The 19,148-nt window shown below is 41.3% G+C and overlaps 1 protein-coding gene across 1 annotated transcript; it reads left to right on the top strand.

Moving 5' to 3' along the window:
• Positions 1 to 14,102: 14,102 nt before the first annotated feature.
• bloc1s5 (biogenesis of lysosomal organelles complex-1, subunit 5, muted) lies at positions 14,103 to 18,759 on the top strand. The gene is made up of 5 exons (XM_073487903.1): positions 14,103 to 14,400; positions 14,868 to 14,950; positions 15,983 to 16,112; positions 16,510 to 16,568; positions 17,333 to 18,759. The coding sequence occupies exons 1-5, from the start codon at positions 14,382 to 14,384 to the stop codon at positions 17,504 to 17,506; spliced, it is 465 nt and encodes a 154-aa protein (XP_073344004.1). The 5' UTR covers positions 14,103 to 14,381; the 3' UTR covers positions 17,507 to 18,759.
• Positions 18,760 to 19,148: the final 389 nt, after the last annotated feature.

The raw sequence follows: 19,148 nt of genomic DNA, 5'->3' as shown, positions 1-19,148 counted from the left end.
AGTTAGAACTGAAGAAGCCTCTTGGATGAGAGGTGAAACATCTTCAAGAAACTGAAACACGTCCAGTTACCTACGATACAGCACTTAGAAATACCATGAACTGGATGACTGAGAACCTTCGTTGACATATCTCCTACAGATCACATTCGTATGCATGCGTTTTGCATCAGCTGCCCTGATCAAATGTTTCTCCAGCGCATCAGACAGCATGGCAAGCAAGGTTTTGCTTACTTTGTTTAGTGTTGGGTCTCCTTTCATGTACGTAAGAAGGCAAAAGTATTTATAACTGTTCCAAACAGCCACACTCAAAAGCACGGTGAAAGGTCCAACAGTCCTCATACCTACTACAACTGAATATGTCAATTGCCAGTTAAAGGTGTGTTGAATCTTTGCTGTAAGCTCCCAGTTTGGTTAGGATTAAGCAAGAAAACTACTTGGTTATGTTTAGGAAAACCTCATGGGTATGGTTAAAATAGCTCAGTTACTGATGCAACTTCAGTGTAAAACTTTTGGTTTTACGCTGGACATGAACAATGGTCCCCTGGCTGTACAGTGAATGTTTTACCAGTCCACCCAGTTCCCCTTGGGGACTTTGGGGATTCTTAATGCTACTTCACCTGACGTCCTCCTTTGCTGTTGTAATAACAACTATGTCCACTAGAGGTCAACGCTGAACAAAACTTAAATATTGGTTGTATTAAGCTGGTTTCATAGTCAAACTGTTTTTCTGTTACCTCCTCACTTCTGCACACCTGGTCATTTGCTGCATAAAGTGTGTGTGAATGTGGGATTTTGGTTTTGGAAAGTCAAATACAACCCCTCCAGAAATATATTGATCATTTTATGACTTGTCTGTCACTGTGTCTGTTTCTGTGTCCTTGGTATAGATTGTAGAGTTTCAGGCAGATTAATGAGGGAGATACTGTTCATACATAGGTTCACAGAAACAGTAAGTGAGTCACAGACTGATATGATGGCAGAGTTGATATGAATATATAAATATCAGTGATGCCACACAGTATAGTGGGTACATCATGCAGTTTGAGGTGGGGTGAGTGACAGTGACAGGACAGCCAGTCAACTGTACTTTAATTGATTAATCTTGAAAGGACATGATTATGAAGCAGAAACACACATTTTACTCTTGTGTGTGTGTGTGTGTGTGTGTGTGTGTGTGTGTGTGTGTGTGTGTGTGTGTGTGTGTGTGTGTCAGGAGGGTGGCTTCACTGCTGACTGGTTATCTACTGGACTGAGGGCATGAAGCTGCAATCTGGCACAGACAGTCCCCAAACCAACACACACACACACACACACATTCTGCTCAAATGGTCCTTTCTTAGCCCCCCCACCCACCAACCCAGACACACACAGAGAGAGAGAGAGAGAGAGACAAACAGAGAGTACATAGAAACATACACATGACATCCCACAGACAAATGGGGCTGGATCATTATGATCAGGGTGAGAAGGGGAGGGATGGGTGAGACATTCAGGAGGAGGAGGAAGAGGAAGCAACCGATCTCTTGAACTCTGATAAACAAACTCATAGACTGAGTTCTTGGCTTTCATCTTTTGACATAAAAAGTATGAATTTATAATAAATCACTACACAGTGAGATTAAATCATTGTGATAAACAACGATCCATAGTTACTTTCGCCTCATAATTTGAAATAAACATTGACTTTACATACATAATTCCTGGATCATTCCGAATTGAGGGGTATACAGTAGATATTGATGATTTACTAAATAAACAGACTGGGAGATACGTCCACATTTGAATTAACTGTATTGTAAAGTGTGATTGACTAAAATAATTAAGTTGTTTTGCAGAAGCAAAATGTTTTCCTTTATATTTTACTATATTCAACTCTGAAAAACATGGGATCTTTGTGTTCCTGTGATTCAAAGTGTAGTGATCCAAAATAAAATCAGTCAGAATGATGTGTTTACTGGAAAAGATAAAAACTGAATTTTTTGTACCACAGAGATACAAACAGGTCCTTGTCAGGATGAAGTGACTGTTAAAAATGAGGGGGCAATTTTAAATGTTGAATGAGTAAGATCTTATGAAACCAACTCGTTTTTAAATAAACCCATGACCAGATATGTTGACTTTCAAAGGTTACATTTCCTGAACATCCTAAGAGTTACGCTCTGGTTACACTGAACAGGAAACATATCCGGACTGATCGCAGAGGTTGTGTTCGTTTTTGAGATTGCGTTTTCAGTTTGTGGACCCAGCACAGATTAGGCTACCAATCAACCGCCAGCTGTTAGTTAAATGCATACATGATATCTACTGCAAAACATGTTGGTATGGACAAAATTGCGTTACTTGTGCTGTACAGTGCAGGAGATGGAGTGAGTAATCACGTAAGCTGGCAATCAGGCTAGCTGCGTGAATGACCAAAAGCACACCGCAACGGAAATGGGTCAGTCGTGGCACGACGGACATTTCTTTGTGTAACGTTATGTTTCACTTGTAATCATTCAATTTGGTCTTTGCACCAGTTTCAAACCAACCGCAATGATATGCTTCATATCCTGGTGTTATACTTTTTAATCTGTCGACGTGCACCATTGCTTGTCAGACCAACATGGCAGTAGCAGAGCAACATAGCAGCTTCGCCTTTTGGTGAACTGATCGTGGGGGGTTAAAGTTCACAACATTAGGTCACACAAACAGGTCATGCAGTGAAGCTAATTGCTGTTGTTGTCAGCACACCGATCAGCTCCTCAGCTGATCGCCTCCTCCATGTCTGGCAGTTAATATTTCAGATATCAAATTTGTACATGGTGTGACCCTTCAAGCCCCCCTCCCTTTCAGCCAATCAAATGCTAGCTGGCTATATCAAGCCTAAATTGGTCATGCAGCCTCTGGAAGGGCACATCTGAATTATGGTGCAAGCCAAGGCCGTCGTTATAAATCAATGAATATCTTTTGTTCTTTAAAAAATTCAGGTCACATGTTTTACTGGAAGTCATAAACCTTCAGCTTAAGGAGTGTTTTCAGCATGCAGGCGTGTGTGTGTGTTTAACAGTGACAGGCATGGATAAGCAGAAGACAAACAGATCACTAAAAGGTTAAAGGCAAGCTAATTCTCCAATTTGCAGGGTGCAAACTGGTGAGGGCCGCTTTCATTTTCACTGTCCCATGAAATGGATTACAGCCTCTCTGTACAATACAATAGCCAATGGGCCATGTTGTCAAAGTGAAGGGCCAGGGGCTTCGATTCACACCCTCAACTGGCACCCATAAGAGCCCGTTGCAGAAGAAGAGACATTCTCAGAAGAAGACAGGCATGATATTTTGATAGATGAATATAACAGATTAAGTTTAATAGTAAGCCCTTAAAACAGTGAAGTTCCTGCCTAAGGTTAGTGACCCCGAGGGACAGTGGATGATTTGCGTTGGTTCGTGAACAGCGTGTTTCAGAACAGTGTTTATATCATTTGATCTTGAGGGACGAACAGAAAACACTTCTTGTCCGGGCTAAATTTAACAGCACATGACACACAGCTGATCACTGGCCTCTTTGAAAAGCAGCCGCAAAACGCGGGCGGTGTGAAATCGACATTTGGACAGGAAAACACAAAGTCATCTCTGTATCTCCTGATCCTCGAATGTTGTGCTGCTGAGGTTTATACACACACACACACGCACACACACAGAGAACTATCTATCTATCTCAAACATGCCTCAGCATTTCGCAAACTCTGACCCATCTAAAACCACCAGTTTTTTGAAGTGAACTCCGGAGGGTATGAACGCACGGTCACACACACTGCCTTCCCTCAGGGGTGAAGGTGGGAGGGAGAGGCGGCGATGAAAGATGCTGTTGATGCGGCGGAGGGGGTAGAGGATGTGGGGCTCTAATAGAGTGCTGATAGGCTCCACAATAGACTCCAGTGTGTGGCATTTAGCTCCAGGAACAACCTCACACATGCAAACAGGCAACAGAAACACACACAAATGCATGCATATATTCAGTCTGTCTTTTTTAAAAACACACACACACACACACTATGTACACTACAACTGTTACATTGTAATACAGAGATATGTCCACTAACACACACACACACACACACAGACACACATATACTCAGGTCATACCCAAAGGGGGGGAAACTTTGCCTCCTTTACGGGGCTGGCGGACTCCCCTTGTGACTTTCACAGCTGTCATGCTCCTCTTTACAGCCTTCATTCATCCACTCACCTCAGGGGCAGGAGCATGTGATGATGCCTCACACACACACACACACACACACACACACAAACACACGCATAGATAATGTACACAGATGCATAGATACAAGGAATAAGTTAAGACACTCGCCGACAGCTGACATGGTGTTAATGCGGTGTGTTATTTGTCATTTCACACTGTGTATTGCCATTGCAATGCTAATGATATGCATTATATCAAGTAGGTGCTTTGTGTTAGGGCTAATTATATCATGACTTTTATAATATTGCTGTAATGAGAGGAGTGAGGCTGTTTTGAAATTCAATTTTTTAATGAAATTTGATCAAAAATCATTTCAGTCTGTCACAACGTCAATAATGCAAATAAGATTTGTTTCTGGTGCAGTTTAATCTGAACAGAATCAATCATCTGTGTCTGAAATTTTTTTTAGTCACCGCAAATAAAGGCACTGCATTCATCAGCCGAGAGGATTTCGCAAAATTAAATTACCCTTACACGCTTTCAAAACGAGTACATTCTTCATTATGGCACTAAAATAAAGACGTCAACTTTCAACAAGGCTTTCATGCTTAAAAGTCCCCTCCACAGCTAATGTGACACCGCGGTGTTCACTGCATCAGTGGTGAGTGTGACACAACAGGAAGACTAAAATGAAAATGTCCCCTCTCTCTACGGCGTCTCTATAGAACAGTTGAGTAGCTTATGTGATTTTGTTCTTAAATCTCTGTAGCCAGGAGTGTTATGCACCCCGCCACTTGGCTTTTGTGCTTTTTATAGGTGACACAGTGTGATAGACCCTGCCCGCAAACCCTCCATTACAATCATATTGGTCTCCTCTCAACTGTGTTCCTATGGGGCACCGTCACTGCCAAGACTGGCTGAAGTTTAGTCAAAGACATTAAGAGAGCACCTCCAGGGACAAACATCAGCAGAGAGAAGAAGAAGAAGAAGAAGAAGAAGAAGAAGAGTTGAATGATGAAGGTGCCTTAAAGCTGCAATCCGTAACTTTCAGCACGTTCAAAGATGACAGAGTGTGTATAGAGGCATTTGTGAAGCTTTTCACATGTTGGTAATGGAAAATGCAACCAGGTTTTATGAATGTGGACATTTTATTTGCTGAAATGATTAATTCAGAGAGCATGGGCACTGACACATGCAAGTTTATTATTCGTTATTTTCAAAGGAAACTGACTGGAAACACATTATCTATGAATCTGCAAAGTAATCAGAAACAGAACTTACCAACGTCTTTTTAATCTTTTGTGTATTTTTTTTAGATGGTATTTACAATGGATGCTTCGCTTTTTGGCTTTTACCGTTAGCAGAATGGCCGATAAATGTAATGCAGCTGGTTAACTCACATTTCCACATGTGCTAGCCTGGCTTGACTCGGCTTGACTGGGCACATTAGATGAGCACAGCTGGGATTTACATCACCATCGCAACAAGGCTACCTGCTTCAAGGTGTGACTTAAACTACAGAGCACTTGTCTTGAGTGGAAGACATTTCAAGACATTTTCACAACAGCGGGCTGGTGTAAACACTCTTCCTCCTGGCTGTATTATTAAAGAATCTGTGCTACCAAGGCTCTACTAATTTGGTAAAACGCACATTTAATTTTCTAAACAATGTGACATTTTTATTAAGAGATACAGAGCAGCCGAAAGTTAACGTTTTACTAGTTTTACTAAACTCTGATTAGAGTTAATCTTAGATTAAATGAATCCTTGTTGGTGCAACCCAGCCTTAATGTAGAAAACAATCAGGGAATCATCAAAGTCAGCAGACTTCATCCTCTGGGGACCATGAATGTCTGCACCAAATTTTATAGAAAACTGCATCCATGCTGCTAGTATGCTTAAAAATCTTAACTCACAGTCAACTTACTAGCTGTTCCAAAGGGCATCTCATCATTTTCATCAGTGGATGGACTACTGCTATGCTCACATGATCAGAAAGAAGACATATTGAGAAATGTTTTTTCAAAACCACAATACTGAGAAAGTGTGTCGTTTTCCAAGAAGCTCAGCCAGGAAGAACAATCACACACCCACACTCAAACTTAGAAGAGTGACAGTATCTCCCTTCAGGAGGAGCGCTGCCATCTCTCGCCGTGGTGGTCATCAGCGCTAAACTCCTGTCAGGTTCCATCTTACACCCTAACGCACAAATACACACACACACACACACACACACTGGTCTGTCTCAGGACAGGACAGGCTCTCCAAAGGGGTCAACATGTTGTCACACACACCAGGGAGCAGTGTTGTTGTTGGCAGTCCTTACCTCCTCACTATTGTCCATGTCACCTCACACACAGGAGACCTGCTGTGGCTATTAGCGTGCCAGCATGGCAGGGACACTCTGGGCCCAGAAGGACTTCAGCCTGGTTAAAACTTGGCAGCCATCTTTTATTTATTTATTTCTTACAAGAATAAGAGAGCAGTTTTTTTCTCTGGCTTAGGTTGCCGGCAGAGATCAAAAGAGACAAAATGAACAAAATCTCTCTGTAAGAAATCTTTTTTGAGCTCGGCACATAACAGGTCTGCAGTAGTGGAAATGAGTCAGCATCTCAATTTCATAATGAGATACAATGAAAACTGCCTATCGGCTATTCATTTTGGAGTAGTCTTGATAAAGCTTTACTTTCTTTACTTTCTGGATCTGTTACTTTCTAGGAAAGCACAATGTAATAAAAGGGTTATGTATATTTTGCTCAAGAGAGGGTATTTTCATTTTTTAAGACAGGGGAGGGTCTTTTAAATTTTTCCTCATACCAGATTTATTTCTTTTCATCTCCTTTGTGAGTTTTATTGCAAAGAAAATTAAAGGTGTGTGAGCATATGTAAGAATTTTGGTTGAAAACATTCAAAAATTAACTCAAATAATCAACAGAATGTGAACGAGTAACAGTTTCTTCGTTATGTAAGTAATGTGTTGCTAAGCATGTTGAGCATGCTAACTAGCTTGCCAGCAGTGGAAACACCTACACTTCCCTGGTGCTCCAAGCTCCCTGTCCGGACTGCTAACTGCAGGGCTAACTAAGCTAAGTAGCTAACATTAGCTCCAGTTGGAAGCAGTTAGGGATTGCTCTGTGATTTGCCGCCCCCCATTTGTGTTCAGTAAGAATTCAACAAGTGGCCAATTCGTACACATTGCACCTTTAAAAAGTGACATGAAATGATTTTTGTGAAGATCACGGGTCCCAATTTTGGCAGCTGGTGGATATGTGAAAGTTATTGTTCCTATTTGGCTGCATCATCATAAATTCCTAATGCAGTTTTAGTTACCAATGGTAAAAATATGTGAATGATGGTGAGGGTGGTAAGTCAAACATTTACAAAAGGTTTTGCCGCTTTCCTCATTTTTAAAATATAAAAACACATTTCACATATCTTAGTGATGACGCGACCATGGCAACAGCACTTACTTGGAAAATGTGTTCTTATGTCTTTTATGTATTTAAGTTGATTTAGGGCGTGATGTCTCTCTTCATGTTGCTGCACTTTCAGTTTTTCACACTAACTACATGATTTAATTTTGACTAAATGGACAACTTTATCCCCGGGGCCTTCCATCTTGAACCTTTTTTTGAGCATTCAACAGTTGTTTCAAATCTCACTTTTCAGACAGGCTTTCCTTGATCATTTCCTGTGATGTAAATGTTCAGCGAGGAAACATTTGATGTTTTGTTTAATGTCACTTTTGATCATGTGCCTGACATTCACAGCTGTCTCACAACTGGGACAAGAAGAGGTAAAAAAAAAAATTAAAAAAAAAAAAACCTTAGTGGAAATGCCTTTCCACTCAAACATGGTACATCTCTCCCAGGTGACTGCTTAGCACTGGCAGTAATTGAAAACTCGCCCCTGGCACTGTGTGTGTGTGTGTGTGTGTGTGTGTGTGTGTGTGTGTGTGTGTGTGTGTGTGTGTGTGTGTGTGTGTGTGTGTGTGTGTGTGCGTGAATTAGCACATAGGGTGCATACGTGTATGTGTGTAACAGTTCTTTCTGTGTCTGAGCATGTGCATCTGCTAGTATCAGCATGTATGCGTGTGCATGTGTGTTTGTTGGTGTTGGAACAGTGTGTGTGTGTGTGTGTGTGTACACGTGTCCTTTGTGAGTCTTCATTACACACAGGTTGACACTAATAACTCCACCTTACTTGATTTTTATGTAGTTGGGAGTTTAACCATTTCTCCCAACAGGAGGATGAATTAATAACATTTTTTTAATACCACCCTCCCTCCCTCCCCCCCTCTTTTTTTGCTCTTCCACAACGAGGGGCCAAATCTCTTCAGCATTTCCAGCCCTGTGAGCTAATTTGACAGCTCACGGGGGTGACGCTGATTCCACTTCGCAGAGACAGGTACCCTAGGGCTAGCCAGCTGGATCGCAGCGGATGCTTACAGATTTGGCTTTAGCTTCATGCTGGGTGTCATCTGTCTCTTTGGTCTGGCGCGGGATAATTTTTGTGTATGCGTGCATGTGTGTGTGTGTGTGTGTGTGTGTGTGTGTCCGCCCTGACATCATGTGCCTGAGCAGTTTGTGCCTGGCAGGCCTTGTCTGTCCAGGTTGGCCATCAAACACAGCCAGCATGGCCCTAATCTGACGAGGCACTGCTCCAAACATGCCACAGCAGCCCGAAAAAAGTGTGTGTGTGTGTGTGTTTGAGTTTGTGTGCGTGACCCCAGGGCAGACCCCCTTTTTTCCTACTCCTTGCCTTTCTGCTCTGCTCTGTCCCACGTCGAATTTCAGCGAACACGCACACTCACACACACACAAACTGAAGAAAAACTTCAAAAACCATCAAGTGGAGCTCAGTCGACGCTTCCCCTCCACCTCGCAGTCTCAGCTCCCCCTCCGCTCCAGTCGTAGTGTGTGTGCATACATGTGGATGTGTTATTTAAGTGTATATGTGTGTTTGAGATGCTACAGCCAGGAGAAGCAGTGATTTTGCCCGCCGCAAACGCAGAGATATCCTCGTCCGGCGCTCCCTCCGCCCCAACATCTGTCACTTTGATTGCGGCCACTTTGCAGGACGCTCTGCCTCAACAGGTCTGGAGCCTTCCCCAGCCTGTTGCCCTCAGTCGACTTCTTCGCTGCCTCTTGGAGAAAGAGGCGATCCCTCCCCGTGCTAGGACGGGAGAGGACAGGGGGACAGCCCCCCATGGGAGAAATGACAGTGCAGTTCCCTTTAATCTCCAGGATGAGCCCCGAAATGGCGGCAGGGGCCCGCCGCGAACGCTAATCGTGGCCGACACACTGGTCTCCCCCTTACGAGCACACACACTTCCAGTCCAGTGCTGATCTCAGGCTCCAAGGAAAAGGGGCAGTTCACCGTCATCGCAAGATGAGCCTGACAAGGTTTCGTTCTGTTTTGCTGCAAAAGAGAAAAAAATCTTTCCCTTCCCTGAAAAGCGCAGGATGATGAGTACATATGTTGATTTTCAGCCTGTGAGCCATGTACCGCCACTGTGTCTTCCCATCAGGCCTTGGGACAGAGTGACAGCGGGATAGTGTCACGCTACACAGTGACTTCTAAAGTGCCACTGCATAAGGGCCTTGAGTGTGTTTATTTGGGTTATAACCATCCTGTTGAACTCCATTCTTTTACTGTCTACCTTTGATTCTATTTTCTGCTTCCCACCTCCTACCCCCCCTACCTCTCCTCCGTGGTGGACAGCTCTGAAGCATCTCGCCTCCAGCGGGCAGAGGGACAAGAAAGTGGTGGCGCCGGGACGAACGACCTGCCTGCAGCCCAGGGACTGAAGGAGAGAGAGAGACAGAAAATGAGATAAGAAACTGGATATGGAGAGAGAGAGAGAGAGAGAGAGAGAGAAGGGCAGGAGCGGGTAGGTGGGTTGCTGGGCAGCAGGTCCTCTCCAACCACCCCTCCACTCCCACCTCCCCTCCAGCCTAGAGGCCTTGGCATCCAGTGAGTAACACCCCCCTCCTTCCCTTCCCTTTTTCCCCCTCTTTCGCATCACCACCCCCCACCTGTTCAGAGCCACGGTGCAGTGAGTGGCGTTCAGCGCGTTGTGAGCACAAAGCAGCGGCCCCGCGGCCCTCCGCCTGGACCTCGGTGTCAAGACCCAGCCAGGCTGAGAGAGAGAGAGAGAGACAGAGAAAACATGAGAGAGGGAGAGAACGGAGAGCAGCAAAATGCAGAATAATTATACCCAGTGGGTAATGCGAGCACCGTCGTTACAGGGGCGGTGTGGTCGGGCCGGGGAGGAGAGAGACGCGGAGGCAAGAACGTCACCGGGGCGAGCTCGCAGGGCCAGTGGGCATGTTTGGTAAACCACACTCACAGACCTCCCACTGGACTGCTGAAGCACCGTTTGTGGAAGTGCTGCAGGAGATCATCTGGATGCTGGCGAGTGTGTACGCACGGGGGGTGAAACGCTGCTGCTTTGGTCCTGTGTACAGATCATATGTGGAAGTCTAATAAAAAAGATAAGGGGAGAGATTGTATCTTATATGACAAGGAAAATAGATACGTGGTTAAAGGGTTTATTGTGTACATACGCTCACGTCTAACTCCCAGTGAAAATGTAAGAATGATTCTACAGTGGATTAGCTTTAAAGGGGCACTGTGTAGTTTTTGGAGAAGAAATACAAACTTAGAATTTTTTTTTTTTTTCCATTATTGAATAAACAAACTGTTCTCAGAGGAAAATAAAGTCCCCAGAACACTGTTTGAAGCTGGAAAGGTGGCAGTTTATACAGTCATGAAAATGAAGAGTTTGTTTATTTTATAAAAACAGCCAATGAAGATTTTTTTTCTTCTGATTAAAATGTCTTCCCCAAAACTACATAGTGCACCTTTAATGCAGCCGTGTGCCTTGAGCTGATGGGTAATTCAAGACGACTCTGTAACAGGAAATAGAGCGAAAATCTGAACAATATTTCAGCTTCATTTTCAACAATTAAATAGTCTTAATAATCTTAATAAAAGCACTTTTGTAAGACAGTAATACTTGACAATATATCAGACAGGTCAGTAACACGGAAATATTATAATGTAAATATTGTCAATAAAGCTTTTATGAAAGGCTGAACAGCGTCAAAATGATCTTATCTAAAGCACACAGCTACTGAAAAAATGTATCACCTAATAAAGTAATATTAATCATGAACAAGTTTCATTCTCTGTTATGACTTTGAACAATGTCTTTTTCTTTATTCTGTGACAATTTTGGCGAGTGTCCCAGAAAGGCTTTGTGCTCCGTGCAGGGGTGTCAAATAAAAAAGCAGAATTCACTTAATAGACCTGTGGGACAGAAACACGGAGAAACACATGATCCGCTCTCATGCAACGAGCTCTCGCATGCAAACTGCAGCCGAACATCAGGACGCTCGCAGATGCTGATGCAGAGGGACAGATATTTCCTCGTTATGCTGATGTTGGCCTGGCCCTCCGAATTCTTTAGTGCTGTGGAAATCTAAACTTTGGATAAGTTTTTAGAGTCTGAGCTTCCTTTTTTCCTGCTTCATCCGACTATGTAAAGTCTTATTCCCAACACCAAAATTGTGTGTGCAGAATCCTATTTGAACTGCATTTGAATGTTTCGTTAAATTTCAAAATAAGAGATGATTTGAGTTCACATTTTGTAGAGGTCAGGATAATCTTCCAGATTTTTTTTTTTACTGACTCCAAACCTAAATCATTAATAATAATAATAATAATAATAATAATATAATTACACATCAGTGAATTCTAATGAATTCCTATTTTTAATCCATTATAATTGTTCAAGATGAATCATTTTTTTAAATGATGCATTTTTCTGTAAACATGTCTCTTCTTTTATTTTTTTAGTATTCTGAACCACAAGTTAGATATTTATGTTTCTCTGCTGTGCTTTAAATATGGTAATGAATGCTGCATTTAACTAGCCCCTCTCCCATTCTCAGAGTTGATCTTAATGTTTTTAATTTCACCCTGCAGAGTCATAAATAAACAAAACAACAGGATGCACATTCCTGTCACGGAGGCCTTTGCTCGATCTGACATGTTCTGTTGTCAGAGATCCTCTTGTGCGTCTGCAGCTGTAGCGACGGGCTTGTTTTTCTCCCTCGGCTGTTGATCAATCACTTAATCTCTTTAATAGGCCCAAATCAAAACTAATGGTGCATGTAATAAGTCTTTAACTAAACAATGTGGACAGTGGGGGGACTTAAGTGGTGCCTTAATGATTTTCTCTTAACTGAGCATGACAGTCTTAATGAATTTAGGGCTCACAAACAAACTTTTGACAACTAATATGCAACATTTGCCCCGAACAATGCCTCTTCTCACTCTGACTTGAATATCTGCATGTACTTTGCTCTTGCCACAAGTGCTGTGTTTATTAATACATTTATGCCAATATATTTGCATTTCATGAAGTGTAATAAAAGCATTTACTAATCCAAGATAATTCGGTCACAGGGGGCTTTGCCAACCCTGGATTTTCAAAACTAATGTGAGGGATTTGGTGCCATCTTGTGGTGACTGTGATGAAGACAATTCTTCAAACATACTCACTATTAATGTTTTTTTATCTAAATACCTTATTGTAGCTAATCTTATGATAATGGCATCTTTACAAATGCAAATGTTGTACATACAAGTATACTTAATATGAATTTAGCTGTCCTAATGTAGATACTGAGAGGTCGACAAAGCCATCTTACCACTCATACAAACATTATAGTGTGTTTGCTAGTTTATTTAGAGTTATTATCGTACGTCTTGGTGTACTTATCTCCTGAGGTAACACATCATACCATAATTCCTAATTGGCCTGACTGTAACCAAAATAATCCTTGGCAGTAGGAGAACATTTAAAACAAAGCATATGAGCACCAAGACAAAGAATGTCCCTTTAAGTGCACTGAACATACAATAAGGACAATAACATTAAGACTGACTGATATTTGATAATTATTGTAGGATTATAGAATACCACTTTCGAAAAGGGCAACCTTTACGAAGAGACAAATTAATAATTTATGACACATTAATAATAGCCACTTTTGGGTTGCCAGGTTGTGAAATATTCCTTTTCGGTTGCCAGGTTGTGAAATATTCCTTTTCGGTTTGGTAATAATGCAGTTGGAAGTGATGGAAATTCATTACTAAATACATCTTATTTTCACACTTTCTCCTAATTTATCAAGTCTAGAGTTATACATGTTTTAAAAGAAATGTGTTAAAATAATGGAATTTGGTTAAGATAATCTGCAGGAAGGTCTATTGGAGTGTTTTGCTGAAGTAGAATACACACCTACAGGGATGTTTCACAACCTGGCAACCCCCAAGTTGTTGTTATAACACACGGATGTGTTAAAGCTAAAGTAAATGAGTTGTCAGCCTTGAATAACGGCATTAGTTTATACAGTCTGTATAAACTAATGTATAAACCTTTTATAAAGGTGACTTGCAAGGATTAAAGGACCCATTTAAGGGAAAGAGTGCAAAATATAGTATAGTATTAAAAAAAACACATTCCTATATTAAAGGTCAACAGGATGTATTTTAACACAGGGGTAATGTGTGGAAATAAGTTTAAAAAGCAGGATTTTGATGTAACTTTGTTCCACCGCAGAGCAAGACTGACATCTGCTGTCCTCAGCACGCAAAGCCTCAGCCTACACTAACTTCCTTTAGTCTACATGTTACTGTCTCTCATCATATTTCTCACAAACAAGCTTGCAGACATTTAAAAGCTACCTCAAAAAGTACTTTTAAAAATTATAGCCTACCTCAAAGCGAGACTAAAGAACAGTATTTCACGTGGACTGGTAAAAAACCTCCAACCAAAACTGTGACACCCCTCTCTATCCGCCGCTTGGTTCAGTCCACGCCCTCGTACCCGGAAGTAGTAGTAAATATTTACATCGCAGTCAGCTGACTTCTCCTCACCTGACTGCAATTAGCATTGGTATTTTTTCAATTTGTAGCTGACATGTATCACTATATTATTATAACATAGGCCACGTTAATGACTCATAGTTTATAGCAGCTCTTTCGCTTTCACAATAAGCACCCAGTTAGCTTAGCATTTGGAACATTTAGCAAGTGGTTAGCAGTTAGCAGCTGGTTGAGCTAGCTGCTTCACAGGAGACACAACTTTGGTTTAACTACTAAAACCAACGTGCCAGCAGGGTTTCTAAAAATGGACAAAATTGCTCAAGGTGAGTGAAAACCAACAGAAGGAAACATCGTTCTTGTTGTCTGCATGTTTGCCTCGATGTTTGTCTTTTAAAGCTCTGATGTCACATTATAGCTGGTCTAATAAGATACAGATCAAAAAGGGGCTGTTAGAAATGACATTTGATGTAATAGACATGAGGATTTGTTTGCTTTCTAAAAAATATATACTTAATTCATCCTCCAAGACGCTGATATATATGTATTGCCTCACATCCATGAAAGGATTAAAAGGTTTAGTGAAACTTGGTTGGAATTAGGTCGATGCTGGTAAGATTATACCTTTTTATAGTAAGCAAGCTACTTAACACAGCATTAAAAGCATGCACCATCTATGAAACTGTGCTTAAAATATTAAAACATGGCACTGACTTACCACAATAATGTAAAAATGTTCTCTTCTGTGTGTTCTTCATGTTTGAATGTAATTTGAACTGTGTTGTTCCTGCAGATGTGGGTGATATCCAGTCCAGACTGTTGGACCACAGACCAGTCATCAATGCAGAGATCCGCTACTTTGTCAGAGAGTTTGAGGTAGTTGACATGAAGTTATAATGGGACACTGTGGCCTACACACTGTGATAATGACCATGTTCCTACAAACAGCTACACACACACTTCTTATACGTTCACACACTGTGCTGTTGCTCATCCAAACTTCACGCATAGTTTTCAGGTTTTTTGTCTTTCATCATTTTCTTCATTACAATTATTTTGTCATGAGCATGACAAATATCTGTTATTTATAAGACTACAGTCCACTTTAAAATCCAAGAATTACATACAGTTGTGATGATGATGTGACACTATGACTTGGTGTTTGACTTGTGGGTTCAGTGCCGCTGATTACAGCTGTTTGAACTCTTTGCCAATATTTTTGATTTTCTTTATCCCTCAACACTGCTGTCACTCTCTAAGCTGTACATCACACACTGAGAATCTACATGTCAGGAAAATTCACACCAATTTAAGTGCCATAACTTTCCTGCAAGTATTAGAAAACAATCAGTGAGGGACATTCAGTCATGTGAGTGCACAAATGTCCCCATCAGAATGCCTGCCATAGTGGCTAAGGAGGAAAAATGTGTGGGCTGGCAGGGGAAACAATAAGGGTGTAAACACTATTGTGCCACATAACCGTAACCCACAACACACTACATTTTGGGTCACAGATACAATAAAAAAACATTATTTTTTCCTTTCTGTTATTATGTTTTAACAATGTACCGCAATAAATTAAAATTGCAATATACTGTATTATATTTATCTACATTATACACAATTTCATGAACTACTGAATTTAGTTTTTCTCATTTAGTGAAATAATCTGTGTGCTGTTTGTTGTGCAAATTGACTCATTTAGAATATTACTAAGCCAAATAACAGATTCAGTGGTTTACAGATACAGTATTGTCTCTTATTGTTGAAAAGACAATCCCAGGAAATGATTTCAACTGAACGCGACACGTTAAGATCCAGTGCTGGACTACACGACAGTTTAGTAGTTTTTTATTTACTTTGTTGTTTGTGTGTGACAAGGCTAAACTTTCCTCTGCTGCTGTTTAGGAGAAACGTGGGCACAGGGAGAGCAGACTGCTGGAGAACCTCAATAAAATGGTGCTGGAATCAAACGAGCAAATGCTGCCCACAAATTTAGAAGGCATGAACCAGCTGCTGTCTGACGTCACTAAACGGCGTAAGTCTCCTCTTTCTCAGATTTACACCTGAGACTTTGTTTTAAATCTAAAATCGTCTCATTTCCTGCTTGACCTGACCTCTAATCAGACTCTTGTATTTGTTGACATTGTATTTAGTATTGGTCAGTTTACAAATGTAATTATAAGCATGTGCCATTATAATACAATGTGCTGATTGTCATGTTGACAGCGATGTATTTGTGAACCCAGCTTCATATTTAAAAATGCAGAGGCATATTCAGCAAAATCCCTATGATGGTATGATGACACAAGAGGCCTACTTACTTACTGAATAATGGCCATCTTAAAAGTTTTGTATCTGTGTTGTGTAGGAGAAAATGTGAATCTCAAATATAAAACATAAGAATATTTCTTTGCTTTTCTCCCGTTCTACAGTGGAGGCTGCAAATCACATGGCAGAGAGAGTCCAGCAGAGGGAGCTAGAGGCACAGCAGGTAAAAACAACTCCAGGCTAAAAACTTTGACCACAGGTGGACAAAACGTATGTCACAGCCTTAAAAACTAGATTGGATTGCAGATTCTGCATCAGAAATGCTTTAATGAGTCACTTCATAGTTGCTCCCATTTAGGAATAGAAATATACACTGTGAAAGCGTAGAGAACATTTAAAGAAAAATAAGTATGTAAAATGATCTATTAATGTGTTCAAAATGCTAGAATAAAATGGTTAAAAAGGTTAAAGGTTCATTTATTTGACATTTTACAATACCAGGGTTGCTCAGTAGTCTAATTGTACAACAGTGGATACTTCTGTATCTCTTGCCAGATGGCAGCAGGGTGAACAGACTGTGGCTGAGATGGGTGTTGTCTTTTAGTATCCTTTAGACTAAATAAATAAGTATAGATAAATAAGAAATATTAATTGTAATGTATAATATAAATGCAGTATTAATGCCAGAGTATTGTATTGTTGAATTATTGCACAGCTACAGGCACTTATGATGTTGTGTCCACACACCACAATCCCCCGTACACTGCCTTACATCATCAGCATCTTCAGAGCAGTGTACGAGCCCAATCAAACATGAAAAAAGCCGTCTTTATCTTTTCTTTGCTGTTATTGTCAACTCGAATCTCTGATCAAGCTGTGCTGTCAAAATGAAGTCTTTTCTACAAATCAAGTTTGGTGTGAGACATTTGCTAAAACTTTTTGTCACCTTTTGTTTGTTTGTATTCTCATCTTCTTGCATTCTTCCAGAGCGCCCAGCTGCAGGCCAACATGGAGCGGTTGAAAGATGAGTGGGCAGAGTTCCTGAAGGAGCAGCAGCGATTAAAGGAGGAGGTGGATGAGGAGCACGCTAAGGCTATAGGACAAGTCAGCACTAAATACTGCGAAATGAAGAAGGACTTGTCTAAGTTTCAACCCCTCTAATCAGCTGATGTTTGTGAGGGTGTTGATGAACCAACACATCCTCTCTTATTACATGAACACTCTGTAAATGTTTATTATGGACAGGAACATCTGCTCTGCACGTGCAAAACAAAGCTATGTGCTTTGGGCTGTTTTGACTTTCCAAATCATAAATATGAGAGTGTGATTAACAATGTTACATTTTCACAACCCATCAAACTCACGTTTACGTCTTTAGCACATGGAATTTTCGCAGCACCTAAAATGTCTGGAACATTTTTTAAACAAGCAATCATTTGATTGTTCCCTGGCCGTGAAGTTTTCAACATTTCAAGATTTTTAATGGATGCCTGCCTGAAGGGTGCCGATGATAAATCTGCACCAGCCTCAGGTGTTTGGCACCGAGGCGAGATATTCTAAGCACTCAGAGCGAGATCATTATATGTCAGAAAAGCCCTTCTGAGCAGGTGTGTTTAAAGCGCAGGTCAAGTGTTGTAGAAACGAGCTCAAACAGAACCGTCTCCAGAACAAGTCATCCCTCACCAGCTCTGCTGTGTTTGGAACATCTGACCTCTGACATTAATTTCAAGTAAACTAACTGTCTATGAAGTAACTTTTATTATAAAAGGCCTTTGCTGACACCATTTTGAATGATCAGCAGCAGCTGTTTTTTGTTTGCATTGCCAATTCAAATCTGATTTTAATGAGTCCCAAATCCAATATTTTCATTGCTGTTTAAACAGAAGAAACATAAATCAGATTTTGGTATTCTGGTTTGAATTTCCTTCTGAATCCTTTTAGTTTTTACTGCTTGTCACGCTGTTGATGAACACAATGATAAGCAAGCAATCCAAGTGTTCATTTCTGTTTCACCTCTTCTGTTTATTGGAGTAATTGCACACAGAGGCATGCGTCACAGTGTAAGTACTGAATTTTTAAGCACAATAATGTAAAAAAGTTGTCTCTGAGGTTGATCGTTAAACTCACAGCACTTTTGATGCAGTGTTTTGTTTTTGCGCCACACAATGGTGGGTTGTCGGACAGGTTAATGGATGGGTGGGCACACTGGGCACATTCCTGGCATGGCTGAGAACAGAGTTCATCTCAGAAAACGTAATAAATCAAATATTTAAGATCCCTACCACACACTGCTTTAAACTGCCCACACCTCAACTGTCAAACATCCCATGTGAAGAAGCAAGTTGAGACTTCCCCTCATCCGAAAAGAAAAAGAGTTTATGCAAGAAAAATAAGAATAAAACCGTGACAACACAGCTGAAGTGAACTGAGTGCTGTTTCCCCTTTTCACAGAAGCTGCAGCTTTTTTCCATCTGCCCCCTCTGCTCTCATGCACAACTACTCTCTAGCTGCTCTGCCTGCGTCTGTGCATACTGTACGTGTGTGTGTGAGAGACAGAGTCAGGGATGGCTGGCGTCAGAGCAGGACAGGGTGGCTGGCATGTCATCAGAGATCAGAGGGGGCACAGTCGTGCCAGCAGTTGCATGTGTGTGTGCTGTGTGCACACCACAGCTGTCCAATGTGGAGACAGCCCATCGTCGGCTAACGAGGAGCGACAATACGGAAACGTGGCCCACCTCTGCCAGCAAGGCACCTTTTCATCTGCCCCTGTTTATTTTTTGGGCTTTCGTTGGAAAGAAAGAAA

Source organism: Pagrus major, chromosome 19 (assembly GCF_040436345.1).
Source record: "Pagrus major chromosome 19, Pma_NU_1.0".
NCBI lineage: Eukaryota > Metazoa > Chordata > Actinopteri > Spariformes > Sparidae > Pagrus > Pagrus major.
The sequence above is the reverse complement of the archived record's forward strand: the minus strand, read 5'-3'. Positions and strand labels throughout refer to the sequence as shown.